This window comes from Anguilla anguilla, chromosome 5, assembly GCF_013347855.1.
Source record: "Anguilla anguilla isolate fAngAng1 chromosome 5, fAngAng1.pri, whole genome shotgun sequence".
Classification (NCBI taxonomy): Eukaryota; Metazoa; Chordata; class Actinopteri; order Anguilliformes; family Anguillidae; genus Anguilla; species Anguilla anguilla.
This window is the reverse complement of record NC_049205.1, coordinates 51,538,903-51,566,840: the sequence shown is the minus strand read 5'-3', so window position 1 is coordinate 51,566,840 and position 27,938 is coordinate 51,538,903. Positions and strand designations below refer to the sequence as shown.

The following is a 27,938-nucleotide window of genomic DNA, read 5'->3' as shown; positions in this document are numbered from 1 at the left end:
TAAGGCCCTGATTTATTAGGGCCTGGTCTCTCCTCTGTTTGGAGTAACAAATCCCAGTGTTAAATTAACCCCAGGTGACCCCAGTCTGGGCCAGAATTCTATTTGTGTCTGGCGAGTGGGCCTTTGGGAGTGTGGGGCGGGAGCAGGACGGGCCAGAGATATTTTTGGATCACTGGCTTTAGTGTTCGCTCACCTGGGACCCCCCAGACAGTGGCACGAGGCAAGTTAGGAGGTTGGCCACCAGAGTCTCCAGAGGGAAATTCAGGCTGTCGATGTACACTGTGTAGATTAGACCCAGGCAGCCCTGCATAACATACCAGAGACACAACACACACAGTTACTGCACACTATACAACACACACAGTTACTGCACGCTATACAACACACAGTTACTGCACACTATACAACACACGCAGTTACTGCACACTATACAACACACACAGTTACTGCACACTATAGAACACACAGTTACTGCACACTATACAACAAAAACACACACGCAATTACTGCACACTATACAACACACACAGTTACTGCACACTATACAACAAACACACAGACACACAATTACTGCACACTGTACAACACACAGTTACTGCACACTATACAACAAACACACACACGCAATTACTGCACACTATACAACCACATACATATCTAATATCTAACCACATAGAAAAGCAAGTATCTGAAGCTGATTTCAGTCACTACGAAGGAAAGCAGGGGATTTCAGTGAAGCCCCCCACAGATGGAACTCATCCATTACCTTTCTCAGTTTATACGAGCTGCAGTACCAGTGTCGTGCTCATTAATAAATAAGCACAGCCAATGATCACTAATCATCTGTAATAACTTAACTACTGTATTTTCTTCTTCCTGTATATCTTAGATTGTTATTTTAATTTAATTGTTCGTAATTAAATACTGATGATATGGAAACTCAAAAGCCTAACCAGGGACAGGGGTTGCAAATTAGCTTTGGCTAGAAACCCATAAACAATGCATCTGTTTCATGTTTTAAACTACAATGTTACCAGTTTGTCAATAAACATAATTGATTTGGTTTGGATGTTGTAGACAGATGTCTACAACATCCAAAGAGGGCCAGCTATAGGGAGCACCAGCTGTTCTCAAACTTAGTTTTAAGTAACATATGTGCAGTGTTGAGGAGTATGTCTGTTTAATTATATTTTTCTGCAGGTTGCTGGTAATTCAACCACATTCAAATTTGCACAGTAGTTGTAGTAGTTAATTAATCTACTTTATCATTTTGAGGTGCAGTTAACTACATAAACTACCAACTATGTTTGGCCACTAAAATACATGGTGTTTTTTTTACAAACCACATACCGCTGCCTCTCTCTGTTTTCCCTATAATCCTGGTTGGTGAGAAGCACTCTGCTCCACTATAGATGCCAACAGTCAACTGCCAATTGCCACACATTACTGGTTCTCCTCATGTCCAAGAAGAAGGCACTACTCACATGTGCTGGGGAACATGATAACAATAAGTGATCTTTTTGCCTACTGTTCATGGCACATTCATTTAAAATTTATATACCAGTGATTAGAGATATTGACTCAATTGAACCAGCCCCCCTCAAAGAAAAGGTGGATATGCCTAGGGCCCCCAAAAGGTCAGGACTGGCCCTGGGTACAACTGCAGTGCCCCATCTGGGAATTGTTTCCACAACCTTGGAGTCGCATGCCCAGTTTTCCAACCATTATGCTACACTGCTGTCCACACTGAGAGACACAACTCTACATTAGGAATGTCTCAACTGGATACACCATTGGGGAACCAGTAGCAGCTTGTCTCATTCACCACCCATCAAAACAGAGCTTACCTCTAGTAAGAGGATAAGCTGTGTTTTGATGGGAGGCGAATGAGATTATAGAATTTCTATAGAATTCCCTGCATTAAAGAGGACTACTGGGATGAAATCATAAGTATTTTTGTTACCCGAAATATTTCTGGGAAATCGAGCCGGGACACCATAATAATGCTTTTAGGTGCAAACACTTCAGCAGGATGGATCAGCCCATTCCCCTCCTCTTCCTCCTCTTCATCCGCAATTGCCCCTGTAGTCCTCGATCCCTGTAAGAGAGATAAGCAGACTGCACTGGAAAAAACAAGTGGTATGACAAAATAATCCATTATGCTCAAGTGAGAGATGACAAAATATTGAAACGAGTGCAGCCCTTCAGACAGAACATTTCTTAATGTTGTTGCTGACTCACAGTGTTCATTAGAGTTTAACATTAGGAAACGGGTTTCCAGGAATTCCTGCACAAACTATTTCCAATTTCCCGAAATGTCTAATAATGGGAAAGCATTTATTTATTCTTTCATTAGTTTACACCAGTGATGTTATTTTACAAAATATGTGGTTTAATTTTGCTAAAACATCTGCAACAGCTGTTTGGTGTACTTGTCACAATCCAGGCAGAGAAAGCGTTTTCTGTCTGTGGACAATTTGATACAGAGATCAGTCCAAAGATTGAGTGCGCAGTCCATCGATGCTCGCTGCTGCATGAAAAACAAACTTCCAAAGGGAAGAAGTCATGCAAGTTATTATAGGCCTATGCCTACTCTGTTTTATTTAGCCTATAGGCTAAATATCAATGTCTATTTTGTTTCAGTTAGGAAGATATTGGTTTTATTTATGACTTGCCACGGTCTGTTCTATTTATAATTGGCCAAAGTCTATTTTGTTGTTATTATAGTCCATTTTGTTATATTTTTTATTTTGCATAGCCTGGCATATCACTAAATAATAGGCTATAGCCTAATTATTCAACTAGAATGTGAGAGCACATAGGCCTACAAATGTAATTTACAAAGCAAACAGTTTCAATATCATGTTGTCCTATTGAACCAACTGCATTGTCTAATGTTTAGCACCTGTTTGTAGAGTGAACGTAAATTGTAAAACAGGTTATATCTATCTTGGATGCTGATTGGCTGAGATAATACTGTGTCATCAATACATTTTTTCTATACATCGTACAGCACTTGAGGCAGCGCTGTATCCTGCCTAACAACTCCCTGTAGTTCTGACTGCATTGACAATACAGCTCTGCCTCTCATGCCATATTGCTTAAATAAAGTAACGATTTGTGACGTGAACATTGAGCGATCGTTGCCTTTATTACTACTGCATATTTACAATTGTATGGCTTAGCCTCGCACCACCACGCAACTCTGAACACTAACAGAACAAGAATTCTGTCTTGGCTTATTATAACGACTTCGAAAACATTACACAGTACATGGTTCAACAAATTTCATTTTGAATTTAGTTATTCCACCAGGCTGTTCTCACAGCCATCAGATCACAGGCAATGATCCTCAGCTAGCGAAGATCAAGCTGCATCCAAAGTTAATATTATGTGCACGTGTATTCTAACAGTGATTAATAACATAAATGCCATTGTTTTGCCATAATAACAACACCAAAAATATTAAAGCTGTCAGGTTGGGAACACATAAGTTTATGCATATTTTTCCTTGTTTTATTTAGTCCTGCTCATTGAAATATGACCGACACGATTGTACTGGTAGCTTATGCCTTAAAAACAAGCCCAGTTTCCCAAGATTCCCAGGACAACATGCATCCATTCCCGGCAGGGAAAATACTTCACTTTTGGGAAGAATCTTAATCCCTAGTGCATGCAACGTTGAGAGAAAATTTACCGTAACAAGCCAGGAAACCCGCTAAAACAGGTACAGCCCGCGCTACGACCACAAGCTACACCCAAAACCAGTCAAAGGGTGTTGCCCGAGTTTACTAACAGCACACAAACAGCGGTTTTCCAATTGTGCAACCTATCACAAACGCTTTCAGCAGCGCCGCTAATGCTAACTGACAGCAGCGCGTAAATTGCGGGAACGTTCCCAAAACAGGCTGTCTACCTCCAGCGGCCCTCACATCTGAGCTCAAGTCAGAAACTTCTGGAAACCGCTGCAGTATCTCTGGGTGGCGTGAAGACGAACCACACAGTGCACTGCAGTAGAGCTCTCTCTGTTATACAGAGGAAGGCCACCAACCCGTAGTGGTTGGTTTAGCGTGAAGGTAATTGTGGGGAAATGCAACAAATGTGGACTTGTTCAACTCATACCAGAGCGGTTCATCCGGCACCCTGTTGCTGGTTGACCCTCTGCAGTGTCCTACCAGAGGCCGCATTGAAAGCTCTTTTTTCTGGTGCATTTTTTTGGCATGCGTGATGCCAGAAAATGTCTGTTAAAATGTCTGATGCTGCCAGAAACACAAGCCACACCATACCGGCAAAACTCCGGAACATTCCCTTCCACAGAATAAAAGTCATTATACTTTAAAGGGGGGGGGGATCAGACACAATATGTTCCCCCCTGCAGCGTGACCGATTACCCATCGTAACTCAGCGCACATTCATAGTGTTCCCGACAAAAGCAATTATGTTCTAAGTGACCGTGCCGATGACACTGGTAAAGCTGAGAAAGCAGAGCTGTGCTTACTAACCGTACGACACGACAGTGTTTTTCCAGCACGCGCTGTATTTCGAAACGACGCTAGGCAGCACAGCGTGCGGGCGCGTTTCAAACACCACGTGTTTGTCACGCCGCGGGGCCTGCGGTGCAGAACCGCCGAGGACCGACATGTTCCCCCCCGAAAGGGCGGACCGGTCCCGGCAGGCCGCGAGGGGCGCGTGCGAGCCCAGAGTCAGACGCAGTCATCGACGCCGCCCTCGCACCGCATTCACGCGCTGACTGACCCTTTTCATGAGGAATGTCACATTTAGGGAGAGGCCCAGAGGCTGACTCGTGTCTTTGAGGAAAATGTCACCTCCCCCGCCAGTGCCACCCTCCTCCCACAGTGTTCAGACTGCGCACGGGCAGGCCTGGACAGATCCTGCATGGAGATGCCAGGCACAATGCCATATGAGTTGCAGAACACACCCCTCCTGCAAATTGGGGCCTATCCCACACTGGATATATAACGGGTTGGCACGGTCCGTAGGGTGGCGACCCATAAATGAACCCATAAATGAATGTCCCCGTGTGGCTGGGGGTTCGATTCCCTGCTGCGACACTCTCTGTACTGAGATTCCATCTCTATCTTTAAGACTCTGCTTCCCCCAGTGTGAATAAAGAGGGAAAAAAAGCATAAGAAGGACAAATGTCCACCAACAAAAAAAAATTATAATAATAATAACATTTCAGAGCTTCGTGAATGGAGACATGGAGATTGAATGGAGATTAAAAAAAAAAAAAATGAATCATCAAAATCTTACAAAGGTGTTTTTGTGTTTTTTGTGGCCGGTCTTCATCGATACACACCCTCTTTTTGCTGACACATAGAGGCACTGTGTGACTGGCACACGGGTGAATCGTCTGTTATCTGTCTGCCGTGCTGACAGTCATGGCGTTTACTCTTTTCATTCTGAGATTTGAGAAGATTCTGGGAGAATCCCTGTCACATCAGCACCGATGAAATCAGACACTGCACTGAGTTGAAGAGTTGAGAGGGTAATTAAGAAGAGCAGAGGAGGTCGCAATCTTTTCCGAAAAGTAAACACAGTCACAAACTTCGCCAAAACGAAGGGCAAACAAACAAGAAAGAAAAGAAACGGATCCAGGATCTCTGGTGAATCATACTGGGCTACAGAATGGGAGATTAATCCCTCCCCCCGCCAGAGGAACTGTGGCAAGCGATTTACAGCAGAAGCCAATTCAATGTGACATTAACAGGAATTTTAATGGCGGGATGTCAAGAGAGCAAGTTATTGCTCAAAGTAATTTCTTTCACGTTAACAATGAAACAAGTAAATCTGAGCAGTCTGTCTATGTGACAAACAGGCCATGGAAAGGCCAGTGAAGCATTTTAGGTCAAGCACTACGATGTTTAAATCTTAAGGTTACGGTTTAATTTTGGAAGCAGTGAGGCAGGAGACAAACAGGTGAGGTTTTTAATGACTCTTCTGAGTTTACCAATGGAATCCTGTACATTTACAAATCAAGCACAAGCCATCTGTTGTGTTTGAACAAAACTCCCAAAACTATTAATCCACAAGAGCTTTGTGGTGGATTTATAGTCTGATATAACTGCGTTTTTGGCTGTAAATATTTTTACATTCCATTCAGTAAGACTTTGAAAAGGTTTATTTAAACTATCCCTCGTGACAATTGTAGATACTTGAAGCTGTATGGAGAAAAATATGACAATAAGTTACATTTGGGCACAATGTGAAAAAAAAGAACATGATTGTTTGTCTAATGCTAGTTGTTGATGTTTCTCCAATAAACATTAAGCATCTGTTTTCATCAGCCAAAATATCTGTATTTTGAGAAGCTGAATTCCCGGTTGTGTTCGTAAACTATACAATATAGCTAGCGATGCTCAATCCTCAAATGTCTGAATTCATTTTGACAAAAAGGGAAACACGCTACACGCTAATCTTGCAGGTTACCATAGGAACCACCCACTGCTACCGCTGTCAGCTGACTGAACCAATCTGTTTCACTTCAGGGGGAAACAGGGTCCTGGGCACAGACACAGTCAGAAAGCCACCAAAGGGCCAAAGGTCAACACTCAAAATTACAATTTTCTAATGTTTCCTCCAAAAATATGATATTTGAGAATTGTGCAAATACACAATTCTCAAATATCATGCCTCAGCCAGTTACAGATACTTATAATTTTCAAAATAAATTTACTTTTTCCATTATAGAATGCACATATCGCAAAAAAGAAAAACCCTGAAACAATCTTCTGTTGAGATTTTTCAGCACATTTCTATTTTCTCCATGGAATTGCAATCAACCTTCAAATTCTAGAATTCCTGCACTAATTTTCATCCCTGTGAAATTCAGTAACGTCCTTCGAAACTTTTCTGACACTGTCGAAAGTTCGAGGTTTCGGACTGCGCCCTCAACAAATGGCTTCAAAAAAAACCTCCGTTGCAACGTGTGTTGCTAATCACGTGATGCGTGGTCAGATCTGATCAGATATCCGCGTGACGAATAACAGAGACACGCGGTGCCGTGACGTGTGGAGCATTTATGAGTGCGAGGGAGGTGAGGGCGATGAAGATTCTTCTGTGTTTTTCTAAAAAAATAAAATCTCTTCTAATTATCTCCCAGTGGTTCCCTCGAGACAGTGACAAATAAACACAGCGCTGTTTTTGGCAGACTGCCTCTGTGATAATACGTGAGCCCAGCGCCGCTGACACGCTGAACTTTAGAGCGCTTTGCGGTCGCGTTAATCACGGCCGGCATTACGACAGGCGGTGGTCTCCCACTGAAGACTGTAGATTAAGGCCTATTCATTTCAACAGAACTTACCTGGGGCCCTATCCTGCCTTTATAATGCCATTCCAAAGGCACCAAACCCAAAAAATACCCACAATGCCTCTCATTTATAACACATTTGCGTGTACAAGCAATAGTATCAGTAATTTGCAATGACTGACAGTGTTAAGGTCAGCGATAGCATGGTGCCCTGTGTTTAATAAGAGGGGCCCTTTTATCCTGAGGGACAGAGGGATTCATACACACACTGACTGCAGCATTCAGACTGACGGTGGAGTTCAATGTTGCTGCAGAGATTCAGGGAAGAGCAACATTCCAGACTTAAACCGAAACAGGCACTTTAGACACTGCGGGGGACTGACAGCAACGTGATTCACTGCAACGAAATGTGCAGTGCGATTTTTTTGCCATGTTACCACCAGCAACCATTAAACTATTTTAATTGCATGAGCATCTAATTGGAGGGAAACCAAATCATTTTCTGTGAAATTAAGGGGTAAATCAAGGACAGAGCATAACAAAAACCTTATTTGTTTTATAACTGTGAATAATCATTTGAAATCCACTCAAGATGATTAAAGGAGCATCATGAAGTTCCATAAAATTCATGCCAGTCATGATCATCTCTCAGCGGACTATCAATCAAAGAACGGCTTTATCTAAATACAGTGTGTTTACAGGCAGCTGGCTTGTAGAAATAGAAAATAAACCTCAAGGATAGGGTTTGATTAGGGGTGCAGTACCATTGTTAGCATTTGTAAACTTGCCATGTTAGACTACATCATGAAACATAGTCCCTGTGGTGTGGTACCAAATACTTATTTTTCAGTTGCTCAGCATGACTGAAAAGTATTTGAAAACAACAATTAGATACTGTTTACATATATGCAGGTGCATGTACTGCAGATACAGTATGACAATTCTTAGGTAGACTATGGAGTTTAATGGAATCATGAAATATACTGTGCCACTCATGCCTATGCAGGAAGCATGGCAGCATGTGTTCTAATGTGAAATACACTGAGCCACACTGCAAGCCAAACAGCACACTACAGGTGAGCTAGCGGTCAAAGCACATCTCTCACATTTCTGATGACTGCTGGTAATGCACAGGGACCTGGTGAGTGGCACGAGGGCACTTATGCAGAGGTAGCACGCAGACTGAGGAGCACGCAGTCAGAAGAGCACAGATGAAGCACAGTGTAAGGAGCACACAGCCTGAGATATAGTCTGAGAAGCACAGTCAGAGAGGCACACAGTCAGTGGAGCACACAATCTGAAAAGCACACTGTCTGAGTAGACTTCAGCTACATAAGTCACAGTGATGCAAGCATACTCCCATCAACTGACACATTCCTCCTGAGGGAACCTCCAACCACAGTCAACACTGGCGCAGCCAGGATTCAATACCAGACCATGGGGTGCATCACATAACTGGAATAGTACCTTAGCAGTGTCCTTGAATAGAGCCTTACAGGAATCCTACAGAAATCCCTTGCTAAGATCAAGATATATGCAGCGGCTGAATTTTTCACAATGACATGAAATGCATGCATCCTCCCGCTCTCTAGACCCCAGAAGGCACGGTGACAGGAATTTAATAAAGACAAATAAGGTAAGAGCAGGGAACGGTCTGATCCCCACCAAAGTCATTCCGAAAGCACGTATCCCTGGAGTGGGGGTGGGGGGGGGGGCTTTCTCCATTAAATGCCATGAAACGCTCAGCCCGGCATTCTATACGATCCTGTAAATTTACAAAGGGATTTTTTTCTGCGCTGACCCAGTTCATACACAACCTTTCAGCAGAGGGCAGGAGCAGTAAAGAAACCCAAATGAAGAGCAGATGTAGAGTCCTGATCTTCGGGCAGCCGTTCCTCTATAAACACACTTAATTGAGCCTTTTGTGAAGACCCTCAGAAACAGTAATACGTTCGGCTAATCCTATTTACGCTGGAGTGCACTCAATGGCCAAGAGGTTTGGAGTTAATAAATATCGCTGAGCAGGGTCATGTCTCTCACTACATAAACATCTCCATAATATCAGTCCTCTGCCTACAGTAAGACCACTGTAGGAATTCTAATTCTCCTGCTGTAAGTCAGGGGCTCTTAAATACCTGATAAGTGTGATAAACTGTTCAAAAAATATTGTCCCATGTCACTTAAGGAAAGCAAAACAAAATTACTGCCTATGAGCAGCACGATTCTAATGCTGGCAAACTGAAGCTTCAATGCTATAATGGCATTTCTGAGCACTACGGCCTTCTGCGAAACAGATTCTGTCTTTTATGGATTTAAACAGGTAGCAGTTTTTCCCTGTGATCTCAGAAGTGTCAGAAGGCTTACTTTTGTTGGTGCAGTATGTGTGGGATGGGTGCAGGTGTGAAACTGATAAGCAGTAATGTCTCTTGGGCCAGACTGTGGCACAGTCTTCAGGGCAGCCCACCCGTATAAACCCCCATATAAAAATTTACCTACGAGGCTAAAGGATCAACTGCCGGCTGTGACCCCTGCTGTGCCGGGATGGCATCTCTGCCAGTAACCTTGTCTGAATAAGTTTAAAAAAGGTTAAAAATAAAAAATGGACAAAAATATTTTTGACCTCTTTACGCGTATGTACATGTATAGTGATGACCTGTAGTTGGCGGTGTGGTCGTCTTACCTGTAGGTTGACCTCAGCTTCGAAGAAGGTAAGGCAGGAGCAGTAGTGGCGGTTGGAGTCGATGTCGGTCAGCACCACGGTGAAGAAGGTGGGCTGCCTCCTCTCCCGGGACAGCCTCCAACCTGTCGGCTGACAGAACTGCAAGAGCACAGAACGAGCAGCCGTCAGGCAGTCATCAGGGCAGACAGAGCAGCAGTCATGCAGTTATCAGGTAGCACGGTGATACAGAGTGGCTGCCAGGCAGTTATCAGGTCAGACAGAGTGGCTGTCACGCAGTGATCAGGCAGCACGGTCAGACAGAGTGGCTGCCAGGCAGTGATCAGGCAGCACGGTCAGACAGAGTGGCTGTCAGGCAGTGATCAGGGCAGACAGAGTGGCTGTCAGGCAGTGATCAGGTCAGACAGAGTGGCTGTCAGGCAGTGATCAGGCAGCATGGTCAGACAGAGTGGCTGTCAGGCAGTGATCAGGTCAGACAGAGTGGCTGTCAGGCAGTTATCAGGTCAGGCAGTGTGTCGCTCAAAAATGGTCATACAGGCTGGTGGTTAGATGGTCAGGTGGCACAGTAGTCAGGGAGTGTAGCGATCACACAGCATGGCAGTTAGGCAGTACCTATCATTTATTAGAGTTTACACTCTCCTAGGTGCAGTTTGTGTGGGATGTTACTACTCCCTGTACTTTTCAGGAAAAATCTTTAATCAGTTTATCGGTGTCAAAGCCACAGGTTTCCAGTTGCCTCTCCTACACCAGCAACACTGCCATTCCCTACTCTTGAAATGTGACCTATGCTACTGTGTTATTATATGAATTCTCTCCAACACACGCACACACATGCACACACACACACACTCACACACATGCACGTGAATTGACATCTCCCTCACAAACAGTGTCAAATGACAAGACTGCATAGAACAATGGGCACTGTCACAGCTAGTGGGAGGAGTTTACGGAACACATGAGCTCCACACGCATCACGTGTGTGCAGACGAGGAGGGCAAGAGTGCACTAATCCAGGTTACCAACAGCCGCTGTTGTGGCCGGAATTGTACAGGACAATAGTGAGGGGGACAGAGGGTCCCGAATACAAGGGCGCAAAACAAAACACTCAGCCGTGTTCGTGGGCCTCTTACTGGAAGCCGGTGGTATGTATTTACCGTGCCGGTGACGTGGCCCTGTGATGCCCCAACCCCCCGGTGCGTGGCTGCTGGTAACCGGGCCCCGAGCGGTAATGCGTAATGCCGCTGACGCCAGAGGGCCGCGGGCGGGCAGGATGCGGAGCGCGGGTCCACTACATCCTCTCATCAGCCGGCAGGAAACGCCACTCTCTCGCTCTCTCTCTCAGAACGGTCCCAACGACCGCCGCAGCTCTGCGCAAATGCCCCCGTGCCCACCTCTCCAAAAAAAAAAAAACTATTTACGACCACCTCCACTGGGAAATGGGAAATTCACTGAACACGTTACAGTGGAATAATAAGGGGAATACCGAGCGTAACAGGCTTGGCATACAAAGAGGCTGCAGTGCAAGTTATGCTCTGGAGTCAATACATTTGTACCTCTTAAAATCAAAAAAAATTATACAGTACATTTATAAGAGTATAAGAATCTGTGAAACTTCAAGAACATAAGTTCTGGCACAGTTAATGTCACTTCTTACAATGAATGTTTGGAAAACAGCAAATGCGCTGTTGTCAACTGGAATTATTGCAAGTGTTTCCATTTAGACTTGAGAATAATTGCCGAACATCACCGTTCTTGCCATATTTCTGTTTCAGATGTTAATCATTCCTAGGTTTTTATATATTAATTCTGTCAACATGATTTCTATCACAGATGTTATTTATGCATTTAGACCTCCAATGGCCCATGCTGAACATAAACAACAAAGCGCTTTTGCCAGCAGCAGTCAGTTTCAAACAATGAAATTAGGGCTGCATGATTCAAAACTGCTGACGCATGCAAAGCTTTTGGAATGCAGTTCAAGAAGAAGGCACACACTTTGCACAGATGAGAAAAGAAAAATGCCAAAAATATTTCTGCTGACAGTGTTTATAAACTCATCAGTACTGGGACCTGAGGAAAAAAAAAAAACTTGGGTTTCTCAACTCTGATTCTAGAATACGGTAATGCTGGGGGCGGTGGGTTGGGGACGGGGGGGGGGAGACCAGGACATGGGTTTCCAGAGCCAGGCAGTGAGTAATTTGGCTGTGCTGGTGCCGGACCGGACCTTGGCAGCTGGGATTATTGATACTGTTGATTTACATTGGGACAGGGAGCCAACAGCGGTAATGGATGGGGAGCCGTACTCGCAGTGAAGCCATTGTAGCGTGACCCTGGCACGTGAGGGACTCGATTCCAAAACTCAAACCCGGTTTCAGACTGGCAGCGTGCCACACCAACCTCAATCAGGAGGTCAGGACGCGAAAAATAAGTGTTGTTCTGCTGCCGGGGCCAGAAGTTATTTTCCACAGCATCTGCAATATTTACTGGGAAAATGAAAGCTTGACACTGCAGGGGCGAGCCAATCGCCTGATCGATTTCAGACAGGTTTGGGTCAGAGTCCTACTGCTCCCTGGGGACCTGTGGCCATTCAGAAAAAGTGTGGAAAACGCGGCTTTTCTCACCCTTTTGTAATTATCTTTTTCAAAATAAAATCAAAATGTATTTTTTCTAACACATTTTCGAGCAACCGTCACGACACACTTGACAGTAAACCCCGGCCTTGTCATCAGTAAGTTTTCAGGAATGTGCTCTGGTATGGTTCTCTTTTTTTCATTGGGAAAGAGCGCTCATTCACAGCCGAACTGGACGGACGGGATGCGGTCTGCGCAGGGGGGGGAGGCAGAGCGTGCCGAGGGCTGCTGCCCCAGAGATGGGCCAGGATGTCAGCAGCCACTGTCACACACAAAACCAGCGCAGGAAATCAGCGGAACCTGTCACTCCAGGGACCGAACGGATGCAAGGACGACTGCGGAAAACTGCACAAATACGCAAATATTCCAAGAATGCGAGGGAAAAACAGGCAAACACCTTACCGGCTGCATACCTGGGAAGTCAGACCGATGAGAGATAACATAAAAACTTTTGAGTAAACAGAAAGGTTACAGCCATTATTATCAATTATTATCCATCTACTTAGGTTATAGTCAAATTCCAGGAGGGCTAAAGCAAGGGACAACACAGTAACAGGACAGTGAGCTTCATGAAATCCAAAATGGGAGGAGCTATCATATGCTCATTCGTACGATCCAATAGTCTTTTGGTGTGGAGAGCAAATTGTTTTTATCGTTCCAAAATATTAGTGATCGACAGCCCACCGAAGTTCCCTGTGTTATCAGTATGTACAGGTACATGAATTTGTGTTGCTCTCAGAAACAATCCCTTTAACAAACCTGGACAGGCGTTTGTACAGTCTACTCACGCCTTCCGGCATGTTCTCATTTTCAACACAGCTTGAAATAACACTGAGGTCTTAAACAACAACTGCTTTGGGGAAGTCTACAATATTTTTGCAGGCCTGTCTCTTCAACAAAACCAAAATATTATTTTTCAAACTTATTTTTCTGTAAATATTATCTTTAGCTGCCTGGGACATCTCCAGAGGGAAAACAGTACAGCTGGCCTGGTGTAGGTCATGTGATCTAAGAGAACCTCATGTCCTGCTGAAGGTACTGTAACCATGTCACGCAGATCAGGCCAAAGAAGGAAGGACAGCTACAGAATCGGGGCCTCAGCTGCTTGTGCTACAAGGGACTAACAGATAAGTGACCCCCCCCCCCCATCAACCCAAACTGTGATAGTAAGTAGACAGAGTTCACACCCACACATACACACACACACATATATATGTAAATGTATATGCGTATGGCCGCTATTAGCAAGGCTGGCTACTTATCATAAAAGAGTAATGGGAAAGAGGCCTAAAGACAGTAATAAAGTCCAAAAAAGATAAAACAACGCATATAGAAATCCCACGCAAGAAAAGGCAGAAAGTGCTGTCTCACTTTATCCTATGTAGTATTCCATCATCCCACTATGCGGTCTGTTCCTCATTTTCCTTTTCTAACTCAAGGTCAGTGCTTTGAGGAAGGAAGTAAAAGCAAGTAAAAGTAATCAGTATTAAGCTTTATTTTTTCCTCACCACAGCTATGCTTTTGGCTTGCTCTCTAGCTAGACCACCATAACTCTGATTATTTTTTCTGTTGGAGGACAAAGTAACAATTTGTTCAGCTGTTTCTATACAACCAGCATAGACAGAACGTGCCTGACGGGGGCCAAGAGAAACTGTACTTTTCTAATCTCCTACTAACACCTATACACATCTGCTTTAGTTTAGTCTAGTTTGTCTTAACACGTGTTTGCATATAATCACACTGCAGCTACCAAGGTAAGACACAACATAAATCACTGTGGATGAATTGGCCATCATATCAAATCCTCTGCATCTCTCTACGGGGCCAAAAACCTTTTCTGCTAACACACTGATGGAGTACATTCATAGACTCCTGTGACTGAGCCGAATTATGGGGAAACTTACTGACAAGTGTAACAAATCCCTACTCTTTGCCATTTCATCCCTCCTTTGGTACTGATAGTTACACCTGTGATTAACAGCCCACAGATTTCATGCATTTATCCATGCATGCACACTGAAGCAGGAAACATCATCCAAATTGCAGGATATGAGTGGGATGCGGCACTTTCATTGGCCATTATTGGCAAGCCATTCAAGCAGCTGCTGATTGGTGGACATCCTGAACCGCGTCATCCTACATCAGCTCCAGAAAAGGCATTCACAGCAACAACAGAGGAGAAAACTCACAAACACACATGCTTATGCCACGGACAGCTGAAATCATCACGACTGAAATCATCCAAACTGCAAATACCTTTAAAACCTTCTGTGGGGAGTCGGTAGCATCTGCTAGGTAAGGGCTGTAAAATGAGAATTTCACACAATTACACGGCAATTTAGATAAAATAAGTCCTCTTTTATTCTGGATAGCCTGGCAGGAGTTGTTTCTAGGAAACCAGTGCTCCTTGATGCATTCCTCCATTTGAGTGCCCAGGGATCATAAAAAGGCATTTTTTTCTCCTGAAGGTGCAGTGGGGCGGGGGGGATTGGGGGCGCGCGCAGAGTCTAGGCACGGCTCCAGATATCCACACAGATGGCAATACATGTGCCAGGCCTCCAGCTCTCCCTTCAGCCTTCCGGTTTCCTAAGAGCAGGATCCCAGCACAGCTCTGTCTGAGAGCAGGGATCTGACCAGAGCACATGTGGAAGCAGGGATCTGACCACAGCACCACTTGGGAGCAGAGATCTGACCAGAGCACCATGTGGGAGCAGGGATCTGACCACAGCACCATGTGGGAGCAGAGATCTGACCACAGCACCGTGTCAGAGCAGAGATCTGACCACAGCACCACGTGGGAGCAGGGATCTGACCACAGCACCATGTCAGAGCAGAGATCTGACCACAGCACCATGTGGGAGCAGGGATCTGACCACAGCACCATGTGGGAGCAGAGATCTGACTACAGCACCATGTGGGAGCAGGGATCTGACCACAGCACCATGTCAGAGCAGAGATCTGACCACAGCACCATGTGGGAGCAGGGATCTGACCACAGCACCATGTGGGAGCAGGGATCTGACCCCAGCACCATGTGGGAGCAGGGATCTGACCACAGCACCAGGTGGGAGCAGGGATCTGACCTCAACACCATGAGGGAGCAGAGCTCTGACCACAGCATCGTGTGGGAGCAAAGAACAGACAGATCGGTGTCTGAGAGCCCTGCATTATCACAGAGTCACTGAGCCAGGCAGTGTGACCCTGAGACAGATGGTAGTATGTCTGAACCAGAAAATATTTACGAGAGGTTCTCTGACCTGACCTGTTAGGAATGACTGTACGTGGGTGTGTCAGCGTGACTGGAACAGAGTACAGGAGCCTCCATGCACTGAGCACACAGCATGCCGGCAGGAGGCTCCTGACCTCTCTCCCCACAGTTCCAAAAGAACCCTCGAGTTGATACCCCAGCCCACACAGCGACCCACACAGTGCTACCTCTAACATTGGAGGAAAAACCCTGAGAACGCTCTTCCAAAATATCACATCCCTGTCTGATCAGTACACTCTTAGCTGTGCTTGTCAAAATCATTGGTAACCCCTCCCACCTCCTCAGCATCCAATACACAGCATTTTTTTTTGGTGTTAATTGTTGGCAGGTGTCGTAATATGCTCTAGTGGTAATGCCGTGAGTACTATTGTGCACAATGAATTCCCAAGGACAAATAGTTCTATTCTATTCTGGGACGACATAGAACTTGCCAATAATAAACACTTCCATCAGCTCTTTCATCAGGGGCTGGGAGCGGGCCTCCCGCTTCACCCACGCATGTGAGCCCATGGACAGGGCCGGTACAGGTACATTTACTCAATGTGTGACTGAACAAGCAGCGGCACCACACGGGGGGACAGATCTCGCGATTTCGAATTACCGTCAGAGCGTCGAAAGAGTGAAGGGAAAGAATGGAGGGAATGCACACAAATTAGAATCCATAGCAGATAACAGGCCAATGACCACGCAGTACTCCACATAGCACAGCCAACCGAAGCCCACCCTCCCACTCCACACCACACAAATTCATACAGAGTGCAAAGTAAAAAATAAAAAAAACAAAATAAACAAAATAAAATAAAAATACTCTGGCTTTGACCTTTTCAATGCCTCTCACACAACTGCTATTATTTATTTGAACATGGAAAACAGAGACACTCAATGATGAGAACAGCGCCATAAAATGAAGTGGCACAGAGTGTATTTGTTCACAATAAGTGAAACTAATGATAAACATTCACCCACTTAGGCCCTCCCAAGAAAAAAACCCACAACAACTTTGACATTACATAACTTAATGGATGCAGGGCCATGATTCCCATGCCATAACATTCTGTTACGTAACTCTGCACAGTCTGTGCCCCGTTTGCCTTGAGAAATTTTTTTGTTTTTCAAAAAACCCATCACATCCTGCTGTCTTCGAATCCACCCATGGTGCCCCAAAAACATATTTAGGAAGTCTTGAGTGAAGAGCAAAGGGAGAGCACTCCAGTCATATGGGCCGGGAGGGGGCTGGTACTACACCTCCCAAAACATGTATACCAAAAGAGCTCAAGGTCATTTATGTTCCGTCATGTTACCATATGATGGCATTATCAGTAAGGCCGCCCATTCAAAGGATTGAACTATTTCTATATGTATAATGGAAAACATCCATTCAAAACACATTAAGCACATCTCTGGGTTTTAGCCAAAAACTGAAAGAAAAAAAAAAAGGAGAAAGGTTACCCTTGAAATGCTTATTCCAGCCATAAAATTAGCTACGAGAGAAGACAGCGTGTACCGGCTGAACCTGAGGCTAAGTGTTGATGCAGGCTCTTTTGGGTGCAGGAAAACAACAGCAGATGGGCCTTTTCCCTCCATCTTCACCCCGCGAGGCTCCGCTTCTCCGGAAGGTGGGACAATGACTTGAAACAGCCCCTGATGGGAGGGGGCCAGAGGTGGCGGTTGTTGAGGAACGGGTCATCTCCAGGTCACTGGCTGGTCTGCTGGAGGACTCCGGGAGGTTATCTGTACAGACCGGAACGGCTGAGCTCGGGCTAGCATCCTGAGCCAAGGAATGGCGTCGGGGGTGTAAGGACGGGGGGGGGGGGGGGGGAGGGGGGGGGGAGAAGGACCTAGGACATTTTGAGGGGAGCACAAACAGGAGCTCTATTCTTAGACAGTGCGTATGGGGATCCAGGAAGAAGCTGGGCCTTTGCTGGAGCAGTTTTAAACAGCACTTCCCAGAAAAAAAATTATCAGGATTGACAAAAACGGAAGCAGTTCCCCCCACAACCAGCAGCACTTCCTGACTCTAGTCGTCTCTGATTCTACTGGACCTCGCCGGGCCCAGTGTCCTTACAGCCAAATTTGCCTCGCATCAGTTTGCCATTGTCCTAAATACTTCTCCAGTTACTTGGTGCTGTTATGCAACATGGCACACATGTTATGTTTTAGGCAAGGTTATTTTTAGTCAGCTGTGGAGGGAGATTATAAATGCAGCAGATCTGGTGCTGTGGGGGGTAATAGATCCCGTTCATTCTGCAACCAGAACAATAATCACAATTCCAGGCCGGTAATTTGGAGTATCAATGATATGCCATGTGTGCTTAAAATCTTAACCCAGCAAGGAAAGATAAAAAAATGTATTCCATGTACAATAACGTGTCAATCACTAAAAGCCGTGCGCAGTCCGGCATGTGGCACACGTGTTCCTCCTCTTCCCCCTGGTGCGCTGCACGCCGGGCCCGAATACTTGCGGTTTTCTAAGAAACGCAAACCCAAATTGAAAACACACAGCGGGCTCGCCACTTCTGTCCTCAGCCTTAAACGCTTCAATCTGCACCGTGCATGGAAATACAAATAAATAAAACGAGACATTCCTTTCTTACAAGATTATTTATTTGCTGCCTGAATTTGCTCCTCGCTGGGACTGGGAGGGAGTGTGAAATCGCAGGGAAATCTCATCACCTTACACAGTAGAGGGACACCCAGGGGACGTTATCCAATCTGCTAACATTCTACTGTATCGAATATGACTAGCTTGCGCTCAGGGCTCAGAGCAGGCTGCTTTTCAGTCCCGAGCGAACGGCCGATGTTTTCAGGCTTCAGTGAGCTGACTCATAATAAATCCATAAATCTCTCAGCTAACGCTCTTACGCTCCACATAAACATGTCATCATCCAGGACCTGACCCACAGTGGGCTCAGCACCATCGCTGGAAGTGGCCCCTGGCCCCTGCACACTGGCCCCTGCAGACTGGCCCCTGGCCCCTGCAGACTGGCCCCTGCAGACTGGCCCCTGGCCCCTGCAGACTGGCCCCTGGTCCCTGCCCCCTGGCAGACTGGTGGAGGCTAAATGTCAAGCTCAAGAGGAAACATAAGTTCAGTTAACCTAATATTAATAGCAATTATTCATATAATGAACACCTAATATTTACAGGGGTGGTGTCATGGAGTCCTATTTCTGTAAGACTGCTGACTTGCTCCTGCTCTGAACCGTGCATGACAAGGCTCACGCAGAACAGCACAGCTTAAGCATTTCAGAGTGCCGGGTGAAGGAAAAGATTAAATATCTCAAAGCCAAGATAACATCTGGTGAATTTCATCAATGCTGTTTTGGAGTGGCTCTCATGTACTGCACTGGAAAATGTCACAAATCTTGTTGTTCACCTCCAAGATAAGCATTTACCTCATACTACAGAACTTAAGCAAAGCAGATAAAGATCTGGAACACGCTGGGTGATACCTGTTTATGTTCATGGAAACCAGTATGGCCAACAGTGAGAGTATCATAATGTGGTTATGTAATGCAGGCAATAAACAACAAAGAGCTTTCTATAATAAACACATAGCATGGAAATATCAGGGATTGAGCTGTTAGGATTACTGGTAAAAACATCATCAGCTCCCGTCCCTCCGTGGACAGGCCCGCAGCGATAAACACGCATGTGAGGAGGCCAGGTGCTTCCTCAGGACGGCCGCGAGTCGTCCGCCGTTGCCATGGGAGCGACACAGTGCGCCGTGCACTCCCCTGATTACCGCCAAACCTGTGTTCTCTGCCTGTTTTTTTAACCTGCCGAAAACAAAAGGGGGGGTCCGGGAGAGCTGAACCCCGGCCAGCGGGAGAATCGCACGGCGGGCCATGTGCACAGGAAATGCAGAAACCGTGGCTAATCCACTAACACGCGCCCCCGCCTGCTCCAGCGCAGCGCTAACGAGCTTCGTGCGCCGCCGCCGAGCTGCCTCTGACGTTCAGGCCGGGAAAAGGATGAAGAGTGAACGTTCTTCCTCGTGCGGGACTTTACGAGAGGAACTTCCCCCTCTCCCAGCACAATGGATACTTTCCCTCTGTTCTTTCTCTTCCTCCTCGGGGCTTTTTCAAAGCCGCTTTTGCGCCTGTTCTCCGTCACGACTTAAGAGGGAAAAAAAGGTCATTCCCGAAACGGGCAGGTGGGCAGTGCTGCGGTCCGGACTTCAGAACAGAATGATTTAACGCTTCGGCTCAAAGCCCTGGAATCGCACCACCCTGTGATACTGCCCCAATGGTTTTTATAACTCGAGTTATGTTTGATTCATGCCAAACAGGAGGACTCTGGTTAGCATCAGTGCTATGGACGAGAGGTAGCTGTAGTTTGATATTGCTGGCACCGTTGTGGTCAATTATTCACATGATCTGCCAGGTGAGCTAGACCAGTGCTGGACATGTGCTGTGTACCTACAGTAAAGCATCAGGCTAGCTCCAGTGTACAGCACAGGCAGGGTGTGGCACTATGCCACCTGTAGAGCACAGGCAGGGTGTGACACTGGGCCCTGTAGAGCACAGGCAGGGTGTGGCACTATGCCACCTGTAGAGCAAAGGCAGGGTGTGACACTGGGCCCTGTAGAGCACAGGCAGGGTGTGACACTGGGCCCTGTAGAGCACAGGCAGGGTGTGGCACTATGCCACCTGTAGAGCTCAGGCAGGGTGTGACGCTGGGCCCTGTAGGGCAAAGGCAGGGTGTGACACTGGGCCCTGTAGAGCACAGGCAGGGTGTGACACTGGGCCCTGTAGAGCACAGGCAGGGTGTGACACTGGGCCCTGTAGAGCACAGGCAGGGTGTGGCACTATGCCACCTGTAGAGCTCAGGCAGGGTGTGACGCTGGGCTCTGTAGGGCAAAGGCAGGGTGTGACACTGGGCCCTGTAGAGCACAGGCAGGGTGTGGCACTATGCCACCTGTAGAGCGCAGGCAGGGTGTGGCACTGTGCCACCTGTAGAGCGCAGGGAGGGCATGTCGCTGCCTCCTGTAGAGCACAGGCAGGGTGTGGCACTGTGTCCCCTGTAAAGCACAGGCAGGGTGTGACACTGTGTCCCCAGCAGAGCACAGGGAGGGCGTGTTATGCAGCAGGACAGCAGTAGTGCAGTGCACAGCAAACCAGCAAACACACCTCCTACCTAACTCCGCCTAGCCTCTCAAGGTGACCCACTGTCTCAAACATTTTCGGGTAGATTTATGGATTAGGAGGCGCCACGCGCGCACCTCATGGAATGAGAGAGTGAAACAGAGAAAGGAGAGAAGAAAGAGCGGAGCGATTGAGTGAATGAGTGGCGGGGCAGGTGATTTATGATAAAAGGTGCAGACGCTCCGCAGACTAAACAAGACTGCACTCCGGCATGGCTGGAATTCCTCTCCGGTATTCCAGAGAATTCCCTCTCCTTCTCCCGCTCCCTTTCCCCCTTCCCTTCATTCTCTCTCTCTCTCTCTCTCTCTCTCCTTTAAAACGAGAGCTCAGCAGATTTTACTGTTGCTCATAAATAGAGGCCGTAAACCTCAGGCCACCAGACGGTGAAAAACAGGAGCTGGAAGAGGGGCAGAGTCGGGATGCGTTCAGGGATTCCTGAGTGCTCGGTCCAGACCGCTCCGGCTCTCTTCCCCTTTCGTCACCGGCCTGTCCCAGAGCCCAAACCGAAAGGTGTTTGTGTCCGGCACATCGGCGAGTTGTTTTGGTTCAGCGGGGCTGACACACGGCCTTGGGTGAGTCAGCTTCCTCTCCGAACAGAGACAGAAAAACGGGAAATAACACGGCCATCTCTGCACTCTCCTTCCATGGATTTGTTTTTTTTTTTTAGTATTGTTTTCAACCTCTCTCACACACTCAAAATATGACAGATGAAAATCGTTGTTCGAGTCTTAATGAAATGTACGTTCATTTTTTCCGGTTCTTTGGAATTGCGTGGCCTGGATGAAATGCATGTTCTCGGGTCTCACATTACTGCTTCAGTGGAAGCAGAGGCAGCAGCGAGGTCCATCTCGCAGTTTCAAAGCTCCATCTTAACAACACCCAGCTGTTGTTTTAACCTCAGTTTTACTGTCGTCATTACGGTTATCATTGTGAGGTTTTGATTATGACGATCTGTATAACAGCGTAACTGTTTCCCCGTCCTTAGATACGTCCTCTGCACCCAGCTGTCCTTAGATACCTCCCCCTCCACTCACACCCCTGTGCCCGTGTGAGGCTGGCACCCAGACTGGTTTCCGCTAAACCTGGCCCGCTTACATAGAATGGCCAGTCCACCGCACCACACACATCCGCAGGTGCAGCCTGCAGCTTCACTGAATCCAGAGTGCATGGACGTCTTCTGTAGTTCAAAAACCAAGCCTACACTACAAATACATGTAGACTGCATTTTTTTTGTATCTCCCTCTGGTGGTTTGCTGTGATCAGCGATGGAATCTTGGTTCACTGTGAAATAGGCTACATATTTATCTCTGGAGTTTCCAGTCGCTGACATCTCCCGAACAAGCCCTGCTGGCTCCGCCCACAGCCAGTCTGTATACGTTGGACAGCCCTGAAAATGGCAACTGGCACCGGGATGAATATTATGGAAACGCATCTGGAACCTGACCCGAGTAGAGCTGAGCCAGATCCCAGCACTACAGCAGACAACTGACATTATGACTCCCGGGCAATAACAGGGTCATACTATTACATTACAATACATTACATTACAGGCATTTAGCAGACGCTCTGATCCAGAGCAACTTGCACAACCTTAACACAGCATTTACACTGCAGCCAGTTACACAGCTGGATATGCACTGATGCAATGCAGGTCAAGCACTGAGCTCAAGGGTACAACGGCTGTGTCCTACCCAGACTCAAACCTGCGACCTTCAGGTTACAACACCAGTTCCCTACTGCCATGGTGTAGTATCATAAAGAAAGTCAATGCATTTTAACTGACTAAATGATCATTAAATGGACTAATCATCATCACTGAAAAATCTAAGCTACAGCATCAGTGGCAAAAATCTCAAAAAATATTTACAAGAATACCAACACTTACTAAGATAGCATGGGATTTTGAACCATTCAATTATTTGTAGGAAATTGAGACATTCACAGTACAAGAAGCAAACTTATAAATTTCATTTGCATGTAAAAAAAAAAACCCAAAATGACAAAAAAAATGGATGTATGTTTTTTTCCCAATCAATGTTATGACTGAAAAATCCAGACGATACAAAAAGTGGAGAAACCTGCTGCATTACATGGCCAGGTCCAGAAAAGACACTAGGCAGAGCAAACAACTACAAAAATAACCACCAAGCTTTTAAAAAAACATGCAAAACCCCCAGCATTCTTCCGCCCCCCCCCACAGGAGGATTGACATTCCTCGGCTGGACCCCAGCGATTTGAACAAGGTCAGTCTATAGAGTGAGAGATTTTCCATTCACTCAGGCTCGCATGCATGCGCCGTAAACACACGCAGACCGTGCTGGAGGAAAGCTGTATCAGTTTAAGATGCTTGGCATATTTTCGCTGGCTCTCTGGTTTGTGGGAGGTCATTAACCTGGTATTAATCAAAATAACCTTCTTTTGACAGGAAGGGAAAATAAAACCACAATAACAGACCGTCGCCTCGGTCGCCGTGAACGAGCAGGCGCGGTAATTAACGGGGGCCGCACGCGTGGGGCCCCCACGGCCCCCGGACCTTGGGGACAGTTCTGCGGCCGACGCAACATGGCGGGTCGAAGAGTCTGGACAGGAGAGGACCCGGCGATTTACAAGGTAAGCGAAGAGTTCTCCGCGTGCTGAAGTTGTTCTGAAAAACATTTTTATAAGAGGGCGGATAGCGAATTTGGTAACACGCATCCTTCGGTAAACAGCACTGTTTGGGGAACCTTCTACAGAAACATCCTGCTGGGTCACACTTTTATCGCCAGGCTTTTCACCATCTGTTCCGATACATATTTTCATTAATAAAAGAAAACAAGTGCGTGAAACTGCAGGTTGTAGAGATTAGGCTCACAGTACCACCCCACAGCGCTGGATGATGCATATCGTAAGGGGCAAGGGTGGCACATCTGAGGACCAGACCACGCGTGTGTGCCTCTGCGTGCGTGCAGCGCGAGAATGTGTGACAATTTGTGAGAATGTGTGTGTGTGTGTGTGTGCGCGCACACATGTGTTTGCGCTTGTGTGTGTGAGTGCGTGTCCACACAAATGTGAAGTGCAGCACCCTCAGAAACCCCCTGTATATGGAGCACATGCCGGCATTTGCATTGTAAAGACAACCCTGCACATCAGCTCATCACTATCCAAAACACCATTATTATTACTGTTACTAATACGATTATAATAAAAGCATGCACACAGTGCGGTTTTCATCTCCCAAAGTCTATGACAGAGGGGCCACTCTCACTGCAGCTGCAGGTGAGACTGCTTGGTTTTGTGAAATTACCACACCTCTCATTTCACCTGTTCGACAGGTGAGCAAAGAATAACCAGGCGTTTTCTTTCTCCAGCGCGGAGAGCGCTGTGTAATCTCCCAGCGAGCATTCTGGGAAATTGCTTTGCAGAAGGCGCAGGAAGAGACACGCGCACTGGGTGACTTCTGGATTTCAGGCACTCCTGGTGCTACTTCTCTGCTGGGGGCATTAGCAGAACCAATGGGCGGCTCTCAAAGCTATTTACACCCGTCTCTCACCCCACATAGCCTACAGTCTCTCTCTAACCCTAATCAGAACTCCAGGCCACTGGCACCACAACAGACCCCCTGCTTTACCACTGAATTCTCCAATTAAGTCCTCTTGGACATGTGCCATGGTCCAGATTACAGCTGAGGATATTGAATAAACAATTTAATGAATGACTACACAACTAGATTGAAAAAAAAGACAAGAGAAATGACACTAACATTGAGTATTTAGTAGTCGACTGAGGTCAAATTCCTTCAGATCATGAAGTAGGGCCTCATGGAAAAATATCATCTTCAAATGAGCACACGATTAAATTTATTAGGCTTTTGGTCACTGGAGGAGGACTACAAAGAATATGCCACAGAACATACTTTAGTCATTATGACATTTCATATTTTGCCTCGCTAAGCAGAGCTGTTTGATTCCAGAGAAAGGGTCGAGGTTAATGCTGTTATAGCAGCAAGTAAACAACTTAAGAAGGAGGCAGACAGCCAAATTTTAATTCTGTGAAACCTCTCTTAGAAACAGAAACCACAGCAGGCTGATGTCCATGTTTTGCTTCAATTTCAGCCTAACATTTCCGACAACGCAAGGAACGTTTTCTTTTAAGGTTTTTAAGGAGAGACAAATTCCTCAGCGGCATTTGTAGCGCATGGAAGACCACTGGAGAAGCAGTGATCCTTGCAGAGGTGTCACTGTGGGGACATGAGAACCATAACTGCTGATTCAAAATTTTGCAGGGAAAAAAAACAGAAGACAGATGTGAGAGGAATTTCTTGCAACTTAAGATTCTTTTGCTTATACCAAGCCAAGACATGCTCCCTTTGGGGTGACTGGCCAATTGAAAATGTTCAGTGACTAATTACTGATTTGCTGGAACCACAATCATACAAAACTCCCTGCCCAAAAACTGGCCAAGCATTTCTCAGACATACAGAGGAACACGATGACCTCAGCGCCAGATGAGAAAATTTGAGAGAATAAATAGATAAATAAATAAATAAATAAATAAATAAATAAAAATCATTTAGGAGACAAGAGCTGCACTACACTGTAAATTTGCCACCGATTTGTTCCAAAAGAGGAAGATAGCCATCTTATTTATCATGTTAAAAACACACATTCTTTTGTTGCTAGAAGAACATTATTGGCTCAAGTGGGTCCCAAACGACATGCTAAATTTAACTAAATGACACATAAAAAGGAAGTGCGTTGTGAAATTTGCCATATTTCCAACATTACTGAAAAACAATGCAATGCAGCCATTGGAGGGGAAAGCACATACACATATTCCAAAAAAAAGTCCCCACACCATTGCTGTTCATTTTGTTTTGTTAAAGTCAAATCAAAATGAGGGTTTACGACCACCGAATGCAGCACACCTGACCAAATACCAGCCTCTGTACAGTGTCACTATCGCAGTTGAGCGGCAGCCAGATCTCGCTCACACAATAACACCGCTCAGCGGAGCTTGTTGTTCGCGCCGCGTATGTTTTTGACGCCCGTCCAGCTTTGTGCGAATCAGGAAGGGCTGCAGCTGCGGAGCAGGGTTTGAAGAGCAGACCGCGTGCTGCCGCTCCGAGCAGCCTCTCACGACGGCCCGGTGTTTTTTTCCCCCTCCTGCTCTTCACATGTAATGGAAAAAAAACAAAACGAGAGCGATGACACCTGATAAGGAAACAAACCCGATACCAATCAAGATCTGCTGCTGCAAAAAAAACAAAATGTTCAAACCGCTGGAAACGAGCCCCACCTAAGATCTGGTGAGCAATACCGCGAGTGCAAGCACATCTGCAGTGCACACACTACAGTGGAGTAAGTACAATTATTGTAAAGCCCTATCCTTACCAGATCCCAATGAGAAAATAAGTTTTAAGAGGCACACAGAACACCTGTATTCAAAAGCAGCAGCAACTTTAGGGGCATTTAAGAACATTTAAAATTGAGATCTGTCAGAGGGAAGATGGGTGACAGAATGCAGCCCGAGTAGAGCCCACAGACAGGCAGCTGAACTGAATGGAAGCTGAAAGCCCGCACAGTGCAGACGCGAAACAGTGCCGTTATTGTCCGCCCCGCGCCCAGTCACGCCCGAGGCCGCGCGTGCAACAAAGCCGGGTATTCTGGGAGTGACGCTCCGGCTTCGCTTCGCCGTGACATCATGGCGCACAAAGAGGCTGCTGGTACCTGCCCTGAGGCTGCCGCGTCACGGGCGAACGTTACAGAAACCGTTCGAAAGGTTACGCCAAGCGCCGCAAATCGACCGGAAAACAAAACAAAACGACAAAGATCAACGAACACATACAGGCTTGTGCACCATTCAGGACCAACGCAGGAGACAAGGAATGTACCGGGCACTCCTCTGAAGTCCTAAGATTTCTATTGGGCTGAGAAAGGTCATGCCCATTTGCCGGAGTTTATCCTTCATTTTGTTCCCCGGAAGGCATTTAGGTGATGCAAGCAGGAGTCTCGTTGAGGATATGAGCCGTTGCAGAATTCCATTAGTGCACTGCACTATATGGTCCCACCCAGTGTGACACACTTAGCCAAAATCAACACAGTTCCACAGTCCGCCTCTTGTATCTCACAGAATAATCACCTTACAGATAAACATAACTGCGGTTTGCATTGAAGTGAGATGTTGCCTCAGAGGGTGTTGTCTCATCAGTAAGGTTGATATGTGTCTTCATGCTATGGAACATCACTGGAAAAGTCTTTTTAAAAATTATTTTGAATTTACTGTGACAGGAAATTGAAACTCTGGGACTTCAGGAGCATCATTTTGCTCCTAAAGTCTCCAGTGATTTACTCTCTAACAGATCTCCAAAATGTTATATTCGGCTGTCCTTCTGGTCCATGTGTCTTTCAAGATTTTTTTTTGCTCATTTTTTATAAATTTGGCACCCAAAGCGAGGCTGAGCATATCCAATTCCCATCCCAATACGGAATGGCCAACTGGCTGCAACCACAGCCATGTACATGCGGGAACTCCACCGCTGGGAGGGTACTGACATCCACGGTTCTCCGCAGAAACACGTAGTGTCGCCAGCCACATATTTTCACATTGTAGACTACAGCTAAGCTAGCATAAAGTGGAGCAGGAGAGACCTGTCAAGAGCATCTTTGACTGGAATCTACAGGCGCCCATTGGCCAGCAGGGGTCACTAGAAAGTGATGCACGCGGAACCCAATTCGACAGAATCCCCCCATTCTCTGGGCGATGTCTCCTTTCGTGAAGCTACCAGCCACAGTAAGCACTGGTACAGTTTAATTTGATCCCAAGCGATGAGGCTCACTCATGCACCCATGCACCTTAACCAAATGAACCATCCAGCCCCCCTTTTAAGAATTTAAATCGAAAATAGGGCTCAAAGTCTCCACAGAGAGAAACTATCAGATGCCTCATTACTGAGTTTGAATATCAGGT

The 27,938-nt window shown here is 46.3% G+C and overlaps 1 protein-coding gene across 3 annotated transcripts in view; it reads right to left on the bottom strand.

Annotated features, from left to right (window-relative positions):
• The window catches only part of sbf2 (SET binding factor 2), a 108,866-nt gene that overhangs the window by 56,380 nt on the left and 24,548 nt on the right, over positions 1 to 27,938 (bottom strand). The window contains exons 1-5 of one of the 3 annotated variants that reach the window (XM_035417972.1): positions 17,353 to 17,497; positions 14,837 to 14,882; positions 9,951 to 10,088; positions 1,964 to 2,098; positions 194 to 304 (exon numbers count right to left, since the gene is read on the bottom strand). In XM_035417972.1, the coding sequence (XP_035273863.1) occupies positions 194 to 304; positions 1,964 to 2,098; positions 9,951 to 10,088; positions 14,837 to 14,882; positions 17,353 to 17,432 (510 nt within the window). In that variant the 5' untranslated portion in view covers positions 17,433 to 17,497. Of the gene's footprint in view, positions 1 to 193; positions 305 to 1,963; positions 2,099 to 9,950; positions 10,089 to 14,836; positions 14,883 to 17,352; positions 17,498 to 27,938 lie in introns of those variants that run through there. The other 2 variants (XM_035417970.1, XM_035417971.1) reach the window with 2 other exon arrangements.